Source organism: Neolamprologus brichardi, chromosome 7, assembly GCF_056152115.1.
Source record: "Neolamprologus brichardi isolate AB-2024 chromosome 7, ASM5615211v1, whole genome shotgun sequence".
In the NCBI taxonomy this organism is placed as follows: Eukaryota; Metazoa; Chordata; class Actinopteri; order Cichliformes; family Cichlidae; genus Neolamprologus; species Neolamprologus brichardi.
The window spans coordinates 51,023,393-51,042,624 of record NC_142110.1 but is presented as its reverse complement, the minus strand read 5'-3'; the positions used below and the strand labels follow the sequence as shown (position 1 = coordinate 51,042,624).

The 19,232-nt window shown below is 42.3% G+C and overlaps 1 protein-coding gene across 2 annotated transcripts in view; it reads left to right on the top strand.

Moving 5' to 3' along the window:
• Positions 1–19,232, top strand: part of loxhd1a (lipoxygenase homology PLAT domains 1a) — a 33,666-nt gene that overhangs the window by 11,045 nt on the left and 3,389 nt on the right. The window contains exons 7-36 of one of the 2 annotated variants that reach the window (XM_087844500.1): positions 94–217; positions 2,297–2,547; positions 2,626–2,761; positions 2,859–3,019; positions 3,142–3,228; positions 4,600–4,735; positions 4,850–5,004; positions 5,106–5,266; positions 6,829–6,905; positions 6,987–7,183; positions 7,279–7,471; positions 7,585–7,745; positions 7,833–8,169; positions 8,304–8,455; positions 9,156–9,289; positions 9,546–9,697; positions 9,823–9,927; positions 10,011–10,139; positions 10,239–10,406; positions 10,494–10,675; positions 10,822–10,938; positions 12,755–12,917; positions 13,169–13,323; positions 13,459–13,668; positions 14,383–14,509; positions 14,632–14,840; positions 14,977–15,162; positions 16,465–16,592; positions 16,705–16,822; positions 18,210–18,387. In XM_087844500.1, coding sequence (XP_087700626.1) covers positions 94–217; positions 2,297–2,547; positions 2,626–2,761; positions 2,859–3,019; positions 3,142–3,228; positions 4,600–4,735; positions 4,850–5,004; positions 5,106–5,266; positions 6,829–6,905; positions 6,987–7,183; positions 7,279–7,471; positions 7,585–7,745; positions 7,833–8,169; positions 8,304–8,455; positions 9,156–9,289; positions 9,546–9,697; positions 9,823–9,927; positions 10,011–10,139; positions 10,239–10,406; positions 10,494–10,675; positions 10,822–10,938; positions 12,755–12,917; positions 13,169–13,323; positions 13,459–13,668; positions 14,383–14,509; positions 14,632–14,840; positions 14,977–15,162; positions 16,465–16,592; positions 16,705–16,822; positions 18,210–18,387 — 4,789 coding nt within the window. Of the gene's footprint in view, positions 1–93; positions 218–2,296; positions 2,762–2,858; positions 3,020–3,141; positions 3,229–4,599; positions 4,736–4,849; positions 5,005–5,105; positions 5,267–6,828; positions 6,906–6,986; positions 7,184–7,278; positions 7,472–7,584; positions 7,746–7,832; positions 8,170–8,303; positions 8,456–9,155; positions 9,290–9,545; positions 9,698–9,822; positions 9,928–10,010; positions 10,140–10,238; positions 10,407–10,493; positions 10,676–10,821; positions 10,939–12,754; positions 12,918–13,168; positions 13,324–13,458; positions 13,669–14,382; positions 14,510–14,631; positions 14,841–14,976; positions 15,163–16,464; positions 16,593–16,704; positions 16,823–18,209; positions 18,388–19,232 lie in introns of both variants that reach the window. The other variant, XM_087844499.1, reaches the window with a different exon arrangement.

The following is a 19,232-nucleotide window of genomic DNA, read 5'->3' as shown; positions in this document are numbered from 1 at the left end:
GCATGTAAACCAGCACACGCAATCTGCTCAGATGTGTACAGATATATATATATACATAAAACACTGATGATAGTGTGTAATGTTCCTGTGTAGGTGGTAATAGATGACATGGGTAACAAAGAATTGTACGAATTCCCGGTGTATAACTGGTTTGCCTTGGATGAAGGTGATGGCAAAATACAGAGAGATGTGTTGGTTGGATCCACGCAGCCAATGGGTGAGAAAAAAAACTGTTGGAACCAATTTTTCGAGGGTAACTGAAATTGCAAATAGTTCAAACTGATGCAAAATTACTGTGCATAATATTAAAATATAAATGGACTTTTTGGACCAATGTATAAAGCTCAAAGTCTGTGGAGACAGTTGGCTAAAAGGCCAGTTTTTCAAATTCGTAACATCTTTAAAATTGAAGAATTTTTAACAGCCCTGTTAAAACGGCAAATGCTGACAATGTTGTGTCAAGTATTTCTATTTCCATGTAGAGGTTTTTTAGGTCAAATGTTGAAATTCTACGAAAATTAATTCACATTGGAGAGCATGTAAACAGTCATGGCAAAAATTCAATTCAATTTTATTTACACAGCTCCACATCACAACGACAGTCGCCTCAAGGCGCTTTATATCGTAAAGTAGACCCTACAATAATACATACAGAGAAAAACCCCACAATCATATGACCCCCTATGAGCAAGCACTTTGGCGACAGTGGGAAGGAAAAACTCTTTTAACAGGAAGCAACCCTCAGCAGAACCAGATACAGAGGGGTGGGCATCTGCTGCGACCAGTTTGGGTGAGAGAAGGAAAACAGGATAAAAGACATGCTGTGGAAAAGAGTAGAAAAAGACAGTAGACACTATGTCCATTTTCAGATTTTACATATCAGGACATAATAAAAAGTGATCTAGTCCTTAGCAGGTCTTACCAGTTTTTTCTTTTTAGCTATTCTGTTTTACATTTGCTGTTCTGCTTGGAATCTTTCCCTTATTGCATGACACAGTTTCAGCCAGGCTTTAGCTCTTAGACAGATGGCTTCACATGAGACTATAGGATTCTTTGGTGTATAGATGAGTTTACAATCAACTCCATGAGTACAAAGTGTTCAGGTCCTGTAGCTGCAAAAACAAACCCAAATCGTGAACCTTCCACCACCGTGTTTGGCAGTTGGTAGGAGGCATCTGCGCTGATCTGCTGTGTTTGGTTTTTGCCAAACGTGCCTCTGTGCATTAAGGCCAAACAGCTTCACTTTGGTCTCGAGAGAACATTGTACCAGAGGTTTTGTGGTTTGTTCAGATGCTACTTTGTAAACCTTAGCTATGCTGTCATGTTCTTTTTAGAGAGAAAATACTTTCTCCTGACAGCCTCTTCAAACAAACAATACTTGTTTAGTCTTAAATATTTAACATGCTAACTGAGGTCTGCAGAGTCTGTGATGTAGCTCTTGGGTTTCTGCTGTTTCTCTGAGCACAGCAGTCTTACCAAGAGGGGATTTTTACTGTAATTTCCACCTGGCAACTGTCTTTCTATTTGTGAATAATCTTTCCCACTGTCGAATGATGGGCTTTAAGTTATTCATAAATACCCAGCTAAACAGCAACAACTGATTCTTTAAGATCGTTGCTAATGTCTTTCCTCCTTGGCTTTGTGTTAACACACCCCTCACTGTTCCTGACCAGCACACTGACTAAACCTCTGCTTTTATAGACGTGATCACAATAGCTAATGATCAATAAATCAAGTGCATTTCATCACCCTCCGAATCCTAATCGAAGCAGTAAGGGTGGACTGCATTTTGGCTTTTTTCCCCTTAAAAAATAAGTAATGACACTGTGTAATATGCCATGTTTGGATGATCATTTGATTGTGCTGGCCTGAATTTAAGACTTGCTAAAGACCAGATTGTTTTCATTATGTCCTGAACCCTTAGAGTTGACTCACCTTACCGTTTGATGCCACTGTAGGAATAAAGAAAAAAACAAACAAACCATAAACTCCTGAGAAACTTTTAAAGGGAACACTGTTAGTGGTGGACCTATATGAACAGTAAAATATACCAGTTTCACCTGCTTTTTTCAATAGAGTTTATAGCTCTAAAAAAAATGTACTGCACATTATTTTCTCAGGTGTGACACTGGGTGCTTAGTCAATGTAGTGGAGCATTTAGCTACTAAATGAGTCAAGAGGACATCAGGAGCTAGAAGAGACTATTGGTGTGGATGATGATGATGATACCAATGTTGATTTCAGTGTTAACACTTTGGACCAAAACTGTGTCGTGCATTTTCCTGTCGCTCCTTAGGAATTGTGTACAATGTCCAAGTGATGACTGGAAACGTGAGGGGTGCGGGGACCAACTCTAAGATCCACATGGTGATGCATGGAGCTAAGGGCATAAAAAACAGCGGCAAAGTCTTCCTTGAAGGTGGGGCTTTTGAGCGCGGTCTCATCGACATCTTCAATGTGGAGATCTGTGAACTGATGAGCCCACTCAGCAGGGTCACCATCGGGCACGACAATGGCGCAGTTGGTGCTGGATGGTACTGTGAAAAGGTATTTTTTTTCCTTTTCTTAAGTATGAACAGATCACTTCTCAAAGTGTCATACATCCATCAACCATTTCTCATCCAGGTGGTTATATACTGTCCGTTCACGGGGATAGAGCAGACGTTTCCGTGTGGGATGTGGCTGGATGAGGATGAGGGAGATGGGCTGATTGAGAGGGAGCTGTATGAGATGGTCTCTCTCAGGCAGAAAAAACAGATGAGTGGGTGTCTTCATTCTGCTTTACTCAGTGAATAAAACATCAAAACATAAATCTTCTATATGTACTTTAGTGTCACACTTACTCTGTTTCCATTTAGAGTACCCATGGTCGCTGTGGATTTGGACCTCAGATGTAAAAGGGGCAGGGACAGATGCCCAGGTATTTCTGCAGATCTATGGGGAGAAGGGCAAGTCTGATGAAATGAAACTAGAGAACAACTCGGACAGTTTTGAACAAGGCCAGGTTGATAAATTCATGGTAAGTCTTGAGTTCACCTGATAAGGTGAATAAAACAGCTTCATCTATTGTTCATTTAGCACAATAATCATAAAGCCTGTCAAAGAAATCCATTCTTATTTTACATTTGGGGATAATTGTAGATTGAAATGCCAGACATTGGGAGACTGCTGAAACTGCGGATCTGGCACGAGAAGAGACATCCATTCGCTGGCTGGCATTTAGGAAAGGTGAAACTCGTTGCTCTGTCTGTCTGAATTGTCAGTATAAGCTGTTAAGTCTGTTGTACAGGGTCACCTTTGAGCATTGAATCTGGCACTGAGCAAGTGTTACTTGTACTGTGGATGTTGAAGTCTTTGGACCAGTTCAACACTTCGCTCTGGTGTGAACTATCTCAGCAATTGTTTGGGAATGTTTGCCTTTGGACTTTGTTGATTCCCGTGCTTTGACAATTATTAAGTGAAACCTTAAAGATTGCTTTAACTTTATATCTTCAACTTTATCTGACAAATGCTAGCATGCTATTATGTGTTGAAATAGTAAACAATGTACCTTGAAGCCGATCTCAGTGTCATGGCTACTGGACGGACTCACGCGCAGACAGTTCTTTCTTTGAGAACAAAAGGAGATTATTTATTTACAACAGGGATCACCTTAGTGCTATATATATATATATATATATATATATATATATATATATATATATATATGTACAGTGAGTTGGGGGGGGGGGGGGGGGGGGGGGGAATCCACACACACGCTTCCTCTTCCACACAGTCACCGCCACAGCTCCTCCACACACACGCACTCCTCTTCAGCCGCACTCGCTCCAAAACTCCACACACGCTGCCACACCCGGGCAGGTCCCGTGATTTGGTCCAGAAGAGGGATATCTACACACAGAATTCAACGTTAGTTCCACAACAAAATACATACAGGGGATTCTTCTGATAATGCCGAGAGCACGAACTCAGGAGGTTCAACGTCAGATCAACAGCAGGTGGAGACAATCACACAGGTGCGTGGGCCAAGAGCGAGAGCCCGTAACGAGCTCCACCCAGGCAGAGAGGAGGAGGAGAGACAAAGAAAACAAAAAAGAACAACAACAACAAAACCTGTAGCCAGCGTGAGCCAACCAGAGAGACACGGGTACCGTGACAATCAGCTTCAGCTGTTTTGGTGTTAATGAAATTAACATTTGGAGAGGTTGACATTTTTCCTCCTCATCTTTTCTGGCTGTTTCTTCACTAATTTTGCATTGGCTAGGTTCAGTGTCGCTGCTGTTAGCATGAGGTCATACTTGGATCCTACAGAGGTTGCACAAGGTGTCCATCTCATCCAGGATGGCACATCAATGCATGCCATTGGGAGAAGGTTTGCTGTGTCTCCCAGCACAGCCTCAAGAGTAAGGAAGAGACAGGGACTCTAGAAGAGCTGGACAGGGCCATATCAGTATAGATATCCAGCAAGACTTTTGTTTCCCTTTGATGTGTTTTCAAAGCATTCCTTTATTTATTTCTTTTTTTGAGCAGTGTAGATGCTGTCATTGCTGCAGTCCTGTTTGAAAGGAATATTATGAACCAAATTATGATTTTCTGCAGGTCACCTTGCTCAAGACGCTAACCATGGAGAAATATTCTTTTGAATGCGGCCGTTGGCTGGACATCAACGAGGATGACAATGAGATTGTCAGAGAGCTTCCAGCGACAGCAGTACTTATCGATGAGCCGCTGCCCTGTAAGAGGGCTCTGCAGAACACTCTGCAGATGTTCAGACTCCATGTTCACAGTCAATTACAAACAGTATGTCTTGAGTGAATGTAGCTCCTTTACTCTGTCTTTGTTTCTTCAGTGATTAAGTACAGAGTCACCATCTGCACAGGAAATGTCAGTGGCAGTGGCACCGATGCCACCGTCTTCCTCAATGTTATTGGTGACCTAGGTGACACGGGGGATCGACTCATGATTATGAGCAAAAACAACGTTAACAAATTTGAAAAGGGAAACGTGAGTGTATTAATAAACAAGAATGAACCCAATAATTAAGTAAATATGTGTGAAATGCACAGCAAGCATCTTTACATGGCTGTCTCTTTCTCTTTCCTCAGCACGATGAGTTTCTCATTGAGTCCGTATCCTTGGGCCAGGTGCGCAGGGTCCGTGTGGGTCATGACGGCCGTGGTGGAGGATGTGGTTGGTACCTCGATAAGGTGATGGTCAGGGAGGAAGGCCAGCCAGAGAGTATGGCCATTGAATTTCCTTGTTACAGGCAAGACAATAGTTTCCAAATAACTCAAATGCTCTCACAGACACGGTTTCTTTGCACGAGGTAGATTATTAATTTCATTGCCACTATATGCTAAATCTTAAACTAAAAGCACTAGAAGCAGCAGGATGCTTGACTCTATTAAAAATCACTTAACAGAACTCCTCAGGTTTGAACTTTGGACAGTGGCCTAGCAGTTTTCTCCTGTTTCCTGTTTTTATGCTAGGTTAAGTTAACCAATCGTTGGCTGGAGCTTTAGTTAGCATACAGTCATCTTCTCTTTTCGGCTGTTCCCTTTAGGGCTCACCACAGAGGACCATCTGCCTCCAACTCACCCTATCCCTCCCATCTTCCTCTGGTACATCAACCCGCTACACGTCCTTCTTCACTACATCTCTGAACCTCCTCTGTAGTTTTCCTCTTTCGCTCCTGCTTGGCCGCTCCGTATTCAACGTATGTCCAGTATACCCACTATGCCTCCTCGCTTTGCCTCCAAACTACTCAACCTGACACCCTGAGATATACTAATTTCTAATCGTGTTCATCCTGGTCAGTCCCAGTTAAATTAGCATCTTCAGATTCTTCAGTGGATCCTCTTCGGTACTCCGGCTTCCTCCCACAGTCCAAAGACATGCAGTTAGTGGGGTTAGGCTAACTGGTAAATCTAAATTGCCCATAGGTGTGAATGTGAATGGTTGTTTGTCTCTATGTGTTAGCTCTGCGACAGACTGGGGACCTATCCAGGGTGTACCTTACCTCTCTGACAAAGTCAGCTGGGATAGGTTCCAGCCCCTCCCCCCGGCGACATTGAATTGAATAAGAGGATGGATGGATGTCATTCTTTTCACAAGAAGCTTAACATTTTTTATTTTGTATATTACATACATATTTATATGTTTTATATACAGAAATTGCATACATTTTGTAGTGTCCACTTTCTTCTGAAACCAACACAGACAGAATCCAGTCAGACAAAATCCTCCCACCAGCTCGAAATCTCTCTTAAGTGTTGTAAATTGACCGCTCTTACCTTCACTAGCTCTCCAGTGGCTTGCGTGTAAATAGTTAGGCAGCTGATGGACGAGTGTGCCATTACAAATGGAGACTAAATGAATGTGGCCAGCTCTGTGCTTCTAATAGTGGTGCCAAAACCACAAGGCTGAGGTGCAGTGTTACCTCCTCCTGTCTGTTTGATTTGCCAGTCAGGGAAAATTGATTCCCACTTTCAGTGTGGAAATTGTTACATGAATAATGTTAGGCCACTTAAATGTTTTGTAATTATTAAGTTAATGATTGGGATTTTAATCTGGAAAATGTAACCGTTAAAACGTAAGTCAGTTAATATCATATTCCTTCTGTTTCCTCTTCTTATTGTTCAGTGGCTTCAGAGGTTCTGTCAGTCCTATAGCATCATTCTTCCAGTGAAGTTATGAATACATAAATATTATGTCATCTTTTTAATATTTCCATTTCCAGGGATTTTCTAAGTGTGTAGGAAGGCTCCTCTGTTCTCTCTCTTCTGTTTTTACTCCACTGAGGTACATTTACATGTGTGTTTTCTTCAGGTGGTTGGACCGTAATGAGGATGATGGACAGATTGCCCGTGAGTTAGTTCCAGCGGGAGACGGCCTGCGTCTCTTCAGTGAGTGCATAAGAACATTTTAAAAAGCCCAGTTTTGTAGGCATACATCAGTTTTTTAAACCAATTGTTTTCACTCCTCAGATGTCAGCTACCAGATAGCAATCAAGACAGGCAGTGTGAACGGGGCCAGCTCGGACTCCAAGGTGTTCGTCAAGCTGTATGGGGAGAAGGGTGATACTAGCAAGGTGATATTAGCAGTCTCCGACAATGACCTCAGGAACTACTTTGAGACAGGTCGCACGGATATCTTTACCTTCGAAACTTCTGACATCGGGAAGGTAAGTTTGCAAGACTTGTACTGCATGTAATTAAAGACCGACATTAAGACATTTATTTATGTTTTTTTTGCCTGTGTGCTTTCTGATGCTCGCAGATCAACCGACTTCTGATAGGTCACACCAACGAGGGACTGCGGGCCGGGTGGTTTCTGGACAGCGTGCAGATCTCTGTGCCGGTTCACGGAAAGCAGTACATGTTCCCAAGTCACAGGTGGCTCTGTAAAGATGAAGCTGATGGAAAGGTGGAGGTGGAGCTCTATCCCAGCGAGACGTTGGACATTGAACAATGTAAATGGCACAAAAGCAAAAAACAGTTTGCACAGCCAGAATTAATCATTTTTAAAGTGATAGGTTGAGATACACTGCTTCTCATAATGCTTAATCCTTTTTGCCTATAACAGTGATCAACTATGAAGTGACAGTAGTCACAGGTGACGTGCGTGCAGGTGGAACTAACGCCAAAGTCTTCTGTCAGATTTATGGATATGAAGGAAAAACTGAAGTTCTGCCTCTAAAAAGTCGCTCCAACAGTTTTGAACGTGACACCACTGACATCTTTAAGGTTTGTATTAATACTCCTTAGGTTATGTCAACGTCTGTCAGAGATTTGAGTTGCTGGTTTGACTTTTGTTTCATGTCTGCAACCCAGATTGAGGCTCAGGATGTTGGTAAGATCTATAAGATACGTATCTACCACAACGGGAAGGGTATTGGAGACGGATGGTTTCTGGAGACTGTGGACATCAAGCGCCTGACGATGGCTATGGTGCAGGTTGAGGTGAAGAAAGAAGAGACGAGCAAAAAGGACAAGAAGAAAGATAAGAAAAAGAAGAAGAAGGAAGAAGAGGAGGAGGTGGAGATAATTGAGGAGCTGCAGGAAGTGGTGGAGACATTTATTTTTCCTTGTAGCCGCTGGCTGGCTAGGGATGAGGAGGACAGGGAGATTGTGGTTGAACTGCTGACTGAGGATAATGAAGACTTGGAGTGTAAGTAGAGCATGAATGTGGTCATGTTGGCTCACTGATATCTGCTGCTGAAGCCCGTGAGGCTGAAAATCAAGCAAATGCCCTCATGTGCATTTTCATAATGTCGCTGATGATTTACCGTGTTTCTCCGACAGTGAACTCCTATGAGATACATGTGTTCACTGGGACGATGTGGGGGGCAGGGACAGATGCCAATGTGTACATCAACATCTACGGAGAGACAGGCGACACGGGAGAGCGACACCTCAAGAAATCCAACAACCTAAACAAATTTGAGAAAGGCCAGGTAAACCCGGTTTGCTGAAAATCAATCAATTTGTTAACTCTTGATTTTTCCTGTCTTCCTCCCCTCACCCCCAACCAGTCGTGGTATTGACTCCCGCTCACTAAGCCTGGTTTAGCTGGAGTTTTTCTCCTGTTAAAAGGGAGTTTTTCATTCCCACTGTTGCCAAGTGCTCATAGGGGATCATCTGTTTGTTTGGATTTTCATTGTATTGTTATAGGATCTCTACCTTACAATTTAAAGAGCCTTGAGGTGACTGTTATTGTGACTTAGTGTTATATAAATAAAACTGAATCACACTGACTCATGTATTGACATTTTGCAAAGAGTTAAAGGAGAATATGGATATCACTACCATGTCCGTACATGAAGGATATTGCATTGGCTTTGCAGAGACTTTGTATATGGGGAAAACAGCCAGCCCGACCTGACCAAGGCCAAAAAATCAGCCTTATTAAAATGCTAAATCTCATGTTGATGTTTTTATAATGCTGTCATGGATGTGTTTAATCCACTGGCATTGTCAGGATTGCTGTAATTGATACTGTTTTCCTGGCAAAGTCTCTCATCAAACAAATGTTTGGCCTCGGTAGCCTTCTGGGTTAAACAAAGATCAGATGAATAAGTGATGAGGTTCTCATGGTCCGCTAACCTGTGACATTTCTTGACCCTTTGTCACCGGGTTTGTTGGCGGGCGATGTAGGAGGACGTTTTCGACATCTCTGCAGTCGACCTGGGGACCCTGAAGAAGCTGAGGATCCGCCATGACAACAGCCAGGCCAGCGCCGGCTGGTTTTTGGACAGAGTGGAGATTGTGGACAACAAAGATGACACCACGTATGTCACCAGCACATTGATTTTTATATGTTTAACGGACCCCTTAATGGAGAAAGCAAATTTGCACTTTGCTGAGTCATACTAGACACAAATTCAGAAACACAAAGGGTTCACAAACAATCCCCATCCTACATAGCAGACAGAGCCTCTGCATGTGTGGTAGAGCACCACTGTGTGGTGTGAAGTGGGAGTCGGAAATATTTTAAACAAATTTTTTGACATGGAAAAATTATGTATCCTGGCATATATATTTTAGGTACTTTTTTCCTTGCAAACGGTGGCTGGCTGTTGATGAGGATGACGGACAGCTTGCCAGAGAGCTTGTTCCTGTGGATGAGGCGTTCATGAAGAAGGGAGATGATGATGACGAAGATGACTCTGAAGCTACTCTTGGTTTGGAACAGAAAGGTGAGAGCAACGTTACTGCGTACGAAGAAAGAAGTGTCTGACCGATGTCAGATATCGAGCTTTTTCTGAGTTTTTCTGAGAAATATAACACAGAGATTATTAAATGTGGTTACTTCTTCCTGCAGCCATGTCAACAACATACACAGTGAGGATTAAAACTGGTGACAAGAAGTACGGAGGAACAGACGCTAACGTCTTTATGATCCTGTATGGCTCCAAGGATGACACAGGTAGCTTTGGAAGTGACTATGCTGCGCTTTTTGCCTGCTTTCTGTGTTTAAAATGATAATTAGTCTGTGTTCTTTATCCACAGGAATTATTAACCTGAAGTCTTCAAAGACCCATAAGAACAAGTTTGAGCGAGGTATGATTGATGTGTTCACTGTGGAGGCTGTGGACCTCGGACCCCTGAAAAAGCTGCGTATTGGACACGACAACAATGGTACATTAGGACCGACTGGCTGCCTGTGCCGAGAATAATGCAGAAATACTCCGAATACATCTACATAAGTGATCACAGTCTTTTCTGTTAATGTTTAAGGGGGAGGGTCAGCAGGCTGGTTTCTTGACTGGGTGGAGATTGATGCTCCATCTCTGGGACAGAAACTACACTTCCCCTGCGGCCGCTGGCTGGACAGAGGAGAGGATGATGGAGCCATCGTCAGGGAGCTTTTCCCTAATCCTCTTCAAACAGAGTTTTACACACCATGTAAATCAACAGTAAATTGCAGAAAAGTGCACCATATTCTAACTGTATTAAAAGTGTAACTTAATTGGTTATTATTCCATTTTATAGTCGTTCCTTATGAGATCAAAATCTTCACAAGTGACATGTTTGGAGCCGGTACAGATGCAGACGTCTTCATCATCTTGTACGGCCGAGATGCAGTGTGCACCCAGCAGAAGTCCCTGTGTGTCAACAAGAGGGAGAGGAGAATGTACTTTGAGAGAGGAGCTGAGGACATGTTTATTGTTGAGGTAAGTTAAATAAGGGAAGCAATAAATACATTCATCCTGCTTTGGGGACTAGAACAGCAAAGTCATGAGCGTGTTTGTGCATTTACAGCAATGAACTGCAGTTCTGAAAGTTTTCCGTTTATCCAAGTGTTCTGTTGTCTGTGCAGCTAGAAGATGTTGGAGATGTAATTGAGAAGATTCGTATTGGCCATGACAACCGTGGGGTGAACCCAGGCTGGCATCTGGACAGAGTGGAAATCAGACGCCTCCTCAGGAAAGGAAAGGTACAGTCTGTGGAGAATGCATGAACAGAGGGAAAGAGTTTTACTGGCTTAAGTAAAAAATATGATAGTAGCTGATAATAGCAGTTTAGAAAACTTTGGTGAATATTGCAGTAATATATTGGTGAATTAATATTACTGACGGCTGACAGCACAGAAAGTGTGCAAGTAGCATTGTACTGTAGAAAGAGGTGAAGGTAATTTGAACTACTTGATATACTCAGGGCCACTTTGTTGGGTTTGTCTATTCAACTGGTTTGTTAAAGTAAATATCTAATCAGCCAATCAGATGGCAGCAACCAAATGCTTTTAGTGATGCAGACATGACTGTAAACTGCTGAAATTCAAACTGAGCATCAAAATAGGGAAGAAAGGTGATTTAAATTACTCTGAAGGTGGCATGGTTGTTGGTGCAAAATATACTGGTGTGAATATTTCAGAAACTGCTGATCTACTGGGGCTTTCCTGCACTAACCTTTTTGGTGTTTACAGAGGACGGCCTGGACAAGAGATAATATGCAGTGAATTCACTAGGCAAAAATGTCTTGTTGATGTTGGGAGTCAGAGAAGAATTGCCAGACTGTTTCCAGCTGTTAGAAAGGCAACAGTAACACAAAAAGCTACTTGTTGCAACCAAGATATGCAGAAGGCATACCTTAAAGGCACAATTAGGAACCACTGCTGTCAGCTATGAGCAGGAAACTGAGGTTACAATTCACACAGGCTCACCATTATTGGACAATAGATCATTAGAAAAATGTTGGCTTGTCTGACCCTCAATTTCTCCCACAACATTCAGATGATATGGTCAGAATTTGGGTAAACAAATATGAAAGCATGGGTCCATCCTACCTTGTGCCAACAGTTCAGACTAGTGGTGGTATAAAGATGTTGGATATATTTTATGTGGGCTCCTTAGTATCAACTGAGCACCACAGAGCAACACCACAGACTGCCTGAATATTGTTGCTGACCATGTCCGCCCCTTTATGACCACAGTTTACCCATCTTCTGATGGTTGCTTCTAGAAGGATAGCACATCATATCATCTAAAACTGTTTTCTTGATCATTACAATGAGTCCAATGTCCTCAAATGGCCTTTGGGATGTGGTGGGATTAGGGGTTTAGCATCACGGATGTGCAGCTGACAAATCTGCAGCAACTGTGTGATTTTTATCATGTCTATATTGACCAAAGTCTCTGAGAAACATTTCCAGCACCTATGCCATGATTATTTCAGGGAGTTCTGGAGGCAAAAAAGGGTCCAATAAGGTGTACCTAATAAAGTAGCCAGTGAGTGTATATTATGGGCACTTCAACCTAGTACAGGTGATCATATCTTATGAAACTGTTGCATGTTTTGTGTGTAAATTGTGAATCTAAAACATTTAAATACATAAAAAAGAACCATATTTGCTTTTTGAATGCAAATATAAAAAATAAATTAAATGTCAGCACTCAAGTTTTTAAAACTGTGCAGCCGTATATCAAATGCCCAGAATTACATTTTACACCACAGAGGACTGACACTCTATTAGGGCTTATTTGGGCTGCCACACCCGAAAGGCTCATTCACAAGATTGATTTCAGCACTCAGGAGCACATCCTCTGATTCTCTTCTTCTAATAACGGAACAGTTCTGTTTTTAATCAGCAGGTGGTGATGTTGTCTTCTTAGCTGGTCAAGCAGCACTGTGATTTCATTTGTGATTCAACATATTGGGTTGCTGCTCAGCCAGTCTAAATATTCTGTTTGCTGATCCTCCTCCGAGACACAAACACACAGAATAAACCGCAGAATTTAATTGTCTCTTTGTAGGGTTCAGAGACCGTGATCTTCCCCTGTGAGCGGTGGCTCGCCAAGTCAGAGGACGATGGAGAAACGGTGAGAGAGCTTGTGCCCTCTGACATCATCACAGAGAAACTTTCAAGAGATGGAAGCCTGAAAGTGACTGAAGTCGAGGTGGAAGACGCTCTGGAGAGTATGTTACCTGCTGGCTGCATTATTAGAAACACAAAAACGATTTGTCATCCTGTCTTTTTATCTGCCCTTCTGAGCATTAGTTTGGAAACAGTTTTCCCTTCTGGTCCTTTATACCCCCGAATAAGTCTCTGTTATGACAGCAGCATCAAACTACGATGGAAAATTGCTTCATTTTCAATCTATTTCCTGGCAGCAGCCTCACACAAAATCCCCTGCCTGTCTGTCTGTGATCACTGTCTCCCACTACAGCCCACACATACAAAGTTTCCGTGATGACAGGTGACGTGTATGGAGCCGGCACTGATGCCAACGTCTTCCTCACCATTTACGGGGACCTGGGGGACACGGGGGAGAGAAAACTGAGCAAGTCGGAGACAAACAGCAACAAGTTTGAAAGAGGATCTGTAAGAAAGCTTAAACTTTGTGACCTTTTTCATTCTTGTCTCCTACACTGTAGATATATATATATTCCAGATCACAGAGCAAAAAAAGAAGTACACAACATTGATGTTATTTCCTGGATGTTTCTCTTCTCCCAGGTGGATAAGTTCACTATAGAGGCAGTAGACCTCGGTCAGATTTTCAAAATAAAAATTCGCCATGATAACAGCATGGTGAGTCCTGACTGGTACTTGGACCAGGTGGAGGTGCTGGACATTGATACAGAAGAGGTGTTCCTCTTCTTATGTGAACGCTGGCTCTCCAAGAAGAGAGAGGATAGACGCATCCAAAGATACTTTTATGTCAAGGTAACATGAACAATCTAAAGTGCTACTTCTTACATGAAAGAGGTTTTGATATACTGATTTCTTCTATTTCTTACACCAGTCGAGCACAATTAACTTAATGTCCTCACTTCTAGCTCCATATTTTTATTCTTAGATGTTTTTACAATAGCAAAAAATAATAATAACTGCCCTTCAGTTCATTTACAGACCAAATAAAAGCCATTTTAGCTCCCTTTTATTCTCATTGGCAGCCCCTCAATTACAGAGAACAGCAACTGGGTGGGGTTTCTGTGCTCACAGTCAGACCTGTGTGCCTGAGAAGACCATATTAGGGAGATCTTCTCCCAACAACAGAGCCAAGAGTAAAAAAATTAATGAATTTGAAAAGTTTGAAATTCACATGTGTGTTTGGCTCATATGAATTACTTGCACATATGCTGACCTCATTCTTTGAAACTTTGGCTGTATAAGCGCATTTACCACTGTAACACAGAGCCCTGCTGTATATTTTACATAACACGAGGAAAAGTGTGACAGGTCCACTTTAAAGTGAATGGCGGTTGATCACCAAAGTGACTAGGATTCATTTTTTGTTCTTTCATGGCACACCACCTGAAATAATTTCAGCACCTTTTTGAAGTCTTAGTAAAGAATTTAGTGGCTTAGCATCGACTTGGGTCTGTATCTCTGCAGATATGGCTGCTGCATCGCTAAGTGTCCGTTCTGTTTTCTCAGGGTTATGAAGGAGTTAGAGAGAGCTCGGCCAGCAAAAAAAAGAACTTGGCTCTAATGCAGAAAAGTGTCGACAATAACATGAACAAGAAGAACAAGAAGAAGAAAGAAGAAGAAATTGATCTTCCAAGTAAGACAACTCAAGTCTCTTCTGCACTGCTAGTTCACCTGATGCTCTCTCATGTGTTTGTTGTTAATGCCTTGAAGCCATCAAATGAACAAACAAATAGTTGCTCGGCCCTTTCTATGCAGTCATACCTTATCACATCACCATCTACACTGGACTGGAGAGGGATGCGAGCACCACCAGCAGGGCTTATGTCATCATTATCGGGGCTAATCACACCCAGACAGATAGGTTGTGGTTGGACCTGCGAGACGGGAGGAAGGGCTTTGAGGCCGGCTCTCTGGAGAGCTTCGAGTCCCACGGTTCAGATGTGGGGGAGATCAAAAAGGTTGAGGTGAGTGACAGGTGAATTTGTTTCACTGAAGATTGTGCACTAACATAGCTTCTCACACACACACACACACGCTGAAACACACAGAAAAAAAATACACCCACGTTCCTGGCAGTGATTGTTTCTCTCCTTCCTGCAGCTCGGCCATGATGGGGCCACTCCAGAGAGCTGCTGGCTGGTTGATGAACTATGTGTTGCTGTGCCAACCAAAGGGGTCAAATATATATTTGCTTGCAAGTGCTGGCTGGCCAAAGATCGAGGAGATGGGTTGACTGCTAGAGTATTCAATGTGCTGGATGCAGAAGCCATTTCTATCTCCCATAAGGTCTGTAAATGTAGACGTGTTATTGAAAGCAAAGCCATGTTGCAGGCAACGTACATACATCATGGTGTTACTGAGTTAAATTAAGACAAGAGAATAATTTACATCAGGAAAGTACAAAGTAGTAAACTTACCATAGTACATGTATAATAATATATAATAAGCTGTCCACAAGAGGACATCATTTCCACTAATTTCAAGACATGAAAACACCTCACATTGCACAGAGGTTTTTGCAAGCTGAGGCTCTACTAAGCAGGAGGGTTATCATTAGTGACTGTCAGATTCAGGATAAAACGAGGAGCAACAGCATGACAACAGTGTCTCAGGCAGCTGAAGGGAGACTGTGATAAAGAACAGGAGGAGGAAGATCAAGGCCCTCCATGGGGTCTACCATCAACAGACTGAAGAAGTGGATCCTTTCAGTGTCTAGAAAAAGCTGGCCTAAAGGACAGCACAGTTGGTGATCACGGCAGCACAGGAGCAGGACCTAAGCATTAGCTCCAAAGAGACAAAACCTAGTGGCTAGGATAGTGTAGATGAACATCTGTGTGGCATATAGAGAAGTCCACAAGTCCTGGTGGGAGACACCTCCAGAGGTAGTTGGGAGCAACATGGCGAAGGTCCTATGGGACTTTGACTTTCACACAGGCGCAGCTTCTGGCCAACCAGCCAGACATCATGGTGGTTGACACGCACAGAAGTCAGCAGTTGTGATAGATGTGAAAATCCTAACAACATCAGGATTTGTGTTTGCCAAACTGGACTCTAACCAGGGGTGGGCAACTCCAGGCATCGAGTGCCGGTGTCCTGCAGGTTTTAGATCTCATCCTGTATACACACACTTGAATTAAATGATTAGTTAATTACCAGGCCTCTGGAGAACTTCACAACATGGTGAGGAGGTCATTTAGCCATTTAAATCAGCTGTGTTGGATCAAGGACACATCTAAAACCTGCAGGACATCGGCACTCGAGGCCTGAAGTTGCCTACAACCACTCTAAACCATCAGCATCCATCTACACGATGGTTTAGCTCCTTTATATTTCACTGGTGCACAGAACAGGAATTCTTAGCCCAGATATTCACAACTTTTGCTACACTGGAAGCCCCAAAATATTGGCTGTCACCTCCCTTTTCATGGCATAGCTATTAAATAACCAATTTCTGCATTTGTGTTTATTTTATCGCTGTTTACACCCTTAAAATGACTGAATTAATTCGTATGTGCTCATCCAGTGAAGCTTTAGATGTACTTGTGGGAGGATAGTGTTGTTTGATGTCTGATAATCTTCCAATGTTAGATTATCTATGAGGTGACAGTGGTAACCGGAGATGTGCAGAATGCGGGAACAGACACCCAGATCTTCATGACTGTTTTTGGGGCCAACGGCAGCACAGAGGAGATGCTGCTGCAGAAGAATGAGGACAGGTAGCATCAATGTTTTCTATTTTCATTCATGTATCTAACTGTAAAATAAAGAGAGGACCAATTCATACTCAAGATTCTAAACTTTGTGCTTTTATGTGGTGGTGAACAAAAGGTTTGAGCGAGGTCAAGAGGACACCTTTAACATGGAGATCGATGACGTTGCCCCACTGAGAAAAATGCGACTCCGGATAGATGGATCAGGCAGTCGGCCCGACTGGTTTCTCGACAAGGTCGGCTCACCAGGCACACAGATACAATGCAGTCATTTATGTTTATTTGATAAAAAGGGTTTAGAAAAAAACCCAGGAACAGCTAGAGCAAAAGGGAACATGTGCAGATTGAGCTCTTTAGTAATATCATGCATAGAATTTTTTGTTCTTGTCGAGGCCTAAATTGGTATAAAGAAGAAACTGCAGATCTCAACCATAAAACGTAAAACCAGCAGCATAAAAAGCAGACGAGTAATCGCTATCTCATTCCAAGATCAATAGTACAAAGCACTCACAGGCTTGTGTTTTTTTTTATCCTGGCACCACATGCTGTAGGTCACAGGATCATTCAATCTATTATATGGCACAGACAAATACACACACACACACACACACATCTACCACTGCCTGCAGGAGAACGGTCAATGATTCAACCACACACAAAGACACAGGCAACAACACACACAAACACACACAGAGCAGGGCCCAGAACTCCTGGAGTGAGCATATTGACCCATTTTATTCTCCGTGCCGCTGTTGCTTGAATCATGGACACGCTCTCTCTTACAGTACGCACACGCTACAAATGAGCACCGTGTTTGGCCTCGAGAGAGAAATCGTTTCATTTTATATATAAATTAATTTACAGAATACTAGTGCAACATATTGGAATTGACTGTCTCAGTACTGAAAGATGTTTTTAAATGATTCTGTGAGGATAATATCACTTCCCACCACCAAATTTAGTGTGAAGTCTCAGGCTAAAGGCTTTGATGAAGTAGAACACATTTCCTATGCAAATGTCTTCTCTACTAAATGCACCATGCCTGTAGGGCGGCAGAGCAGTCAGAAACAATACAAAGCCCTGTCCATCCGTGCCCGAGTCTCAGCCGCTGTGAACATCTCCTTGACTTGACCCTGAACAGAGCCTTGTGTGTTCAGCATCACAAGCAGACATGCTGCCTTTATGGACAGGTCGTCGCCTTGAAACTGACACAATGGTGCACCAGGTGGACTGCCAGCATAGTAATCTGTCCAGATAAATACGCAGAAGGGAGAGCTAATAGATGTCTGGCTGATTCTTGGCCTAACAGAGAAGTTTTTTCCTGTTATTAGAAACTAAAAACCTTCAGAGAGGCAGGATTAGTGTACCTGCTGGTAACACAGTAGTCATCCGGCCATAATATGACACAGCATTCAATACACTAGTACTGTGGTTCAAGTAATGGCAATATCAATCATAAGAGAATGCATTACTACCTGCATTTATCTGCAGGTTGATATTTATACTCCTGTTATAATACATCACACCACAGCAGCATTTATTACTGTTAAATCTTACCTTTAATAATTATAATGCAATCTTCCAAATGCTTTGCTAATTTATAAGCTAATTCTGTGCATTCAGGTGATCATGCGTAACCTGACCACGGAGGAGGTGTCTGTGTTTACCTATGAAGGGTGGCTGTCCAGGACACATGGACCCAAGAGGACACTGATCTGTGAGATGGCAGCTGTGGTGGACGAGGAGGTGATGGTGGAGGTCACTACCTACATTGTCCAGGTCAAGACAAGTGACGTCGCAGGTAGGTTCTCAACCCAGCTCTGTGGTCCCATTCGAACTATGCAGTACTTGTCCAAACATACATGGAAATCTTCAAGGTGTCCTTTTATGTTTGAATGAGTCATAGATCAGTGTTAAATGATTCAAACAAACAAACAAACAGACAAACAGACAAACAAACAAAACGTTCCCCTGAAATTTCAAGTATAATCAGGTCAAGCATAATGACTGGACTGCCCAGTGTCCAAAGAAAAACTTTAAAAGCTCTTCATAAATTCAGGAAAAGTATTTTTCAAAAGCACTTTGAAAAATACAGGAAAGTCTGACTCTTTGGAAGCAAAATATAAAGATATGAGGGACAACTTTGTGTAACACTGTATTCAAGTGCAGAGAACTAACAAACATAACATTGCTCAGTGCAGTTCTTATACTGAGTGTTGTTGCCACCTTTCAGCTCATCCTCCAGTTTTAGGTCTCTCTCTTTAAGGATACCCTGCCCTTTTAGTCAGCTTGCTCTGATTGGTTATCTATCCCAAACAGAAGATGGTGATGAGGGAATGAAAGGGATTTTGCACATATGCTGGATAATTATTTGGAGATTTGTCTGTGTTTAATATGAGAACCCATCATTGTAACAGGATATATGTGACAGAAGAAATGAAAAGCATAAAAGCTTCTTTCAGACACTGTTTTCTAAACTAGTTACAGGTTGCCAATATTTGTTGTGGCCATTTTAAGATTCATATTGTTTGATCTGAACATGTTTAGGGGCTTGACGATATCAAATTATTACTTATTCACAAGCAAATAGGTAAGATTAGAAACATGAAGCACATTTTTTCTGTAAGAGTCCCAATACCCAGTTTT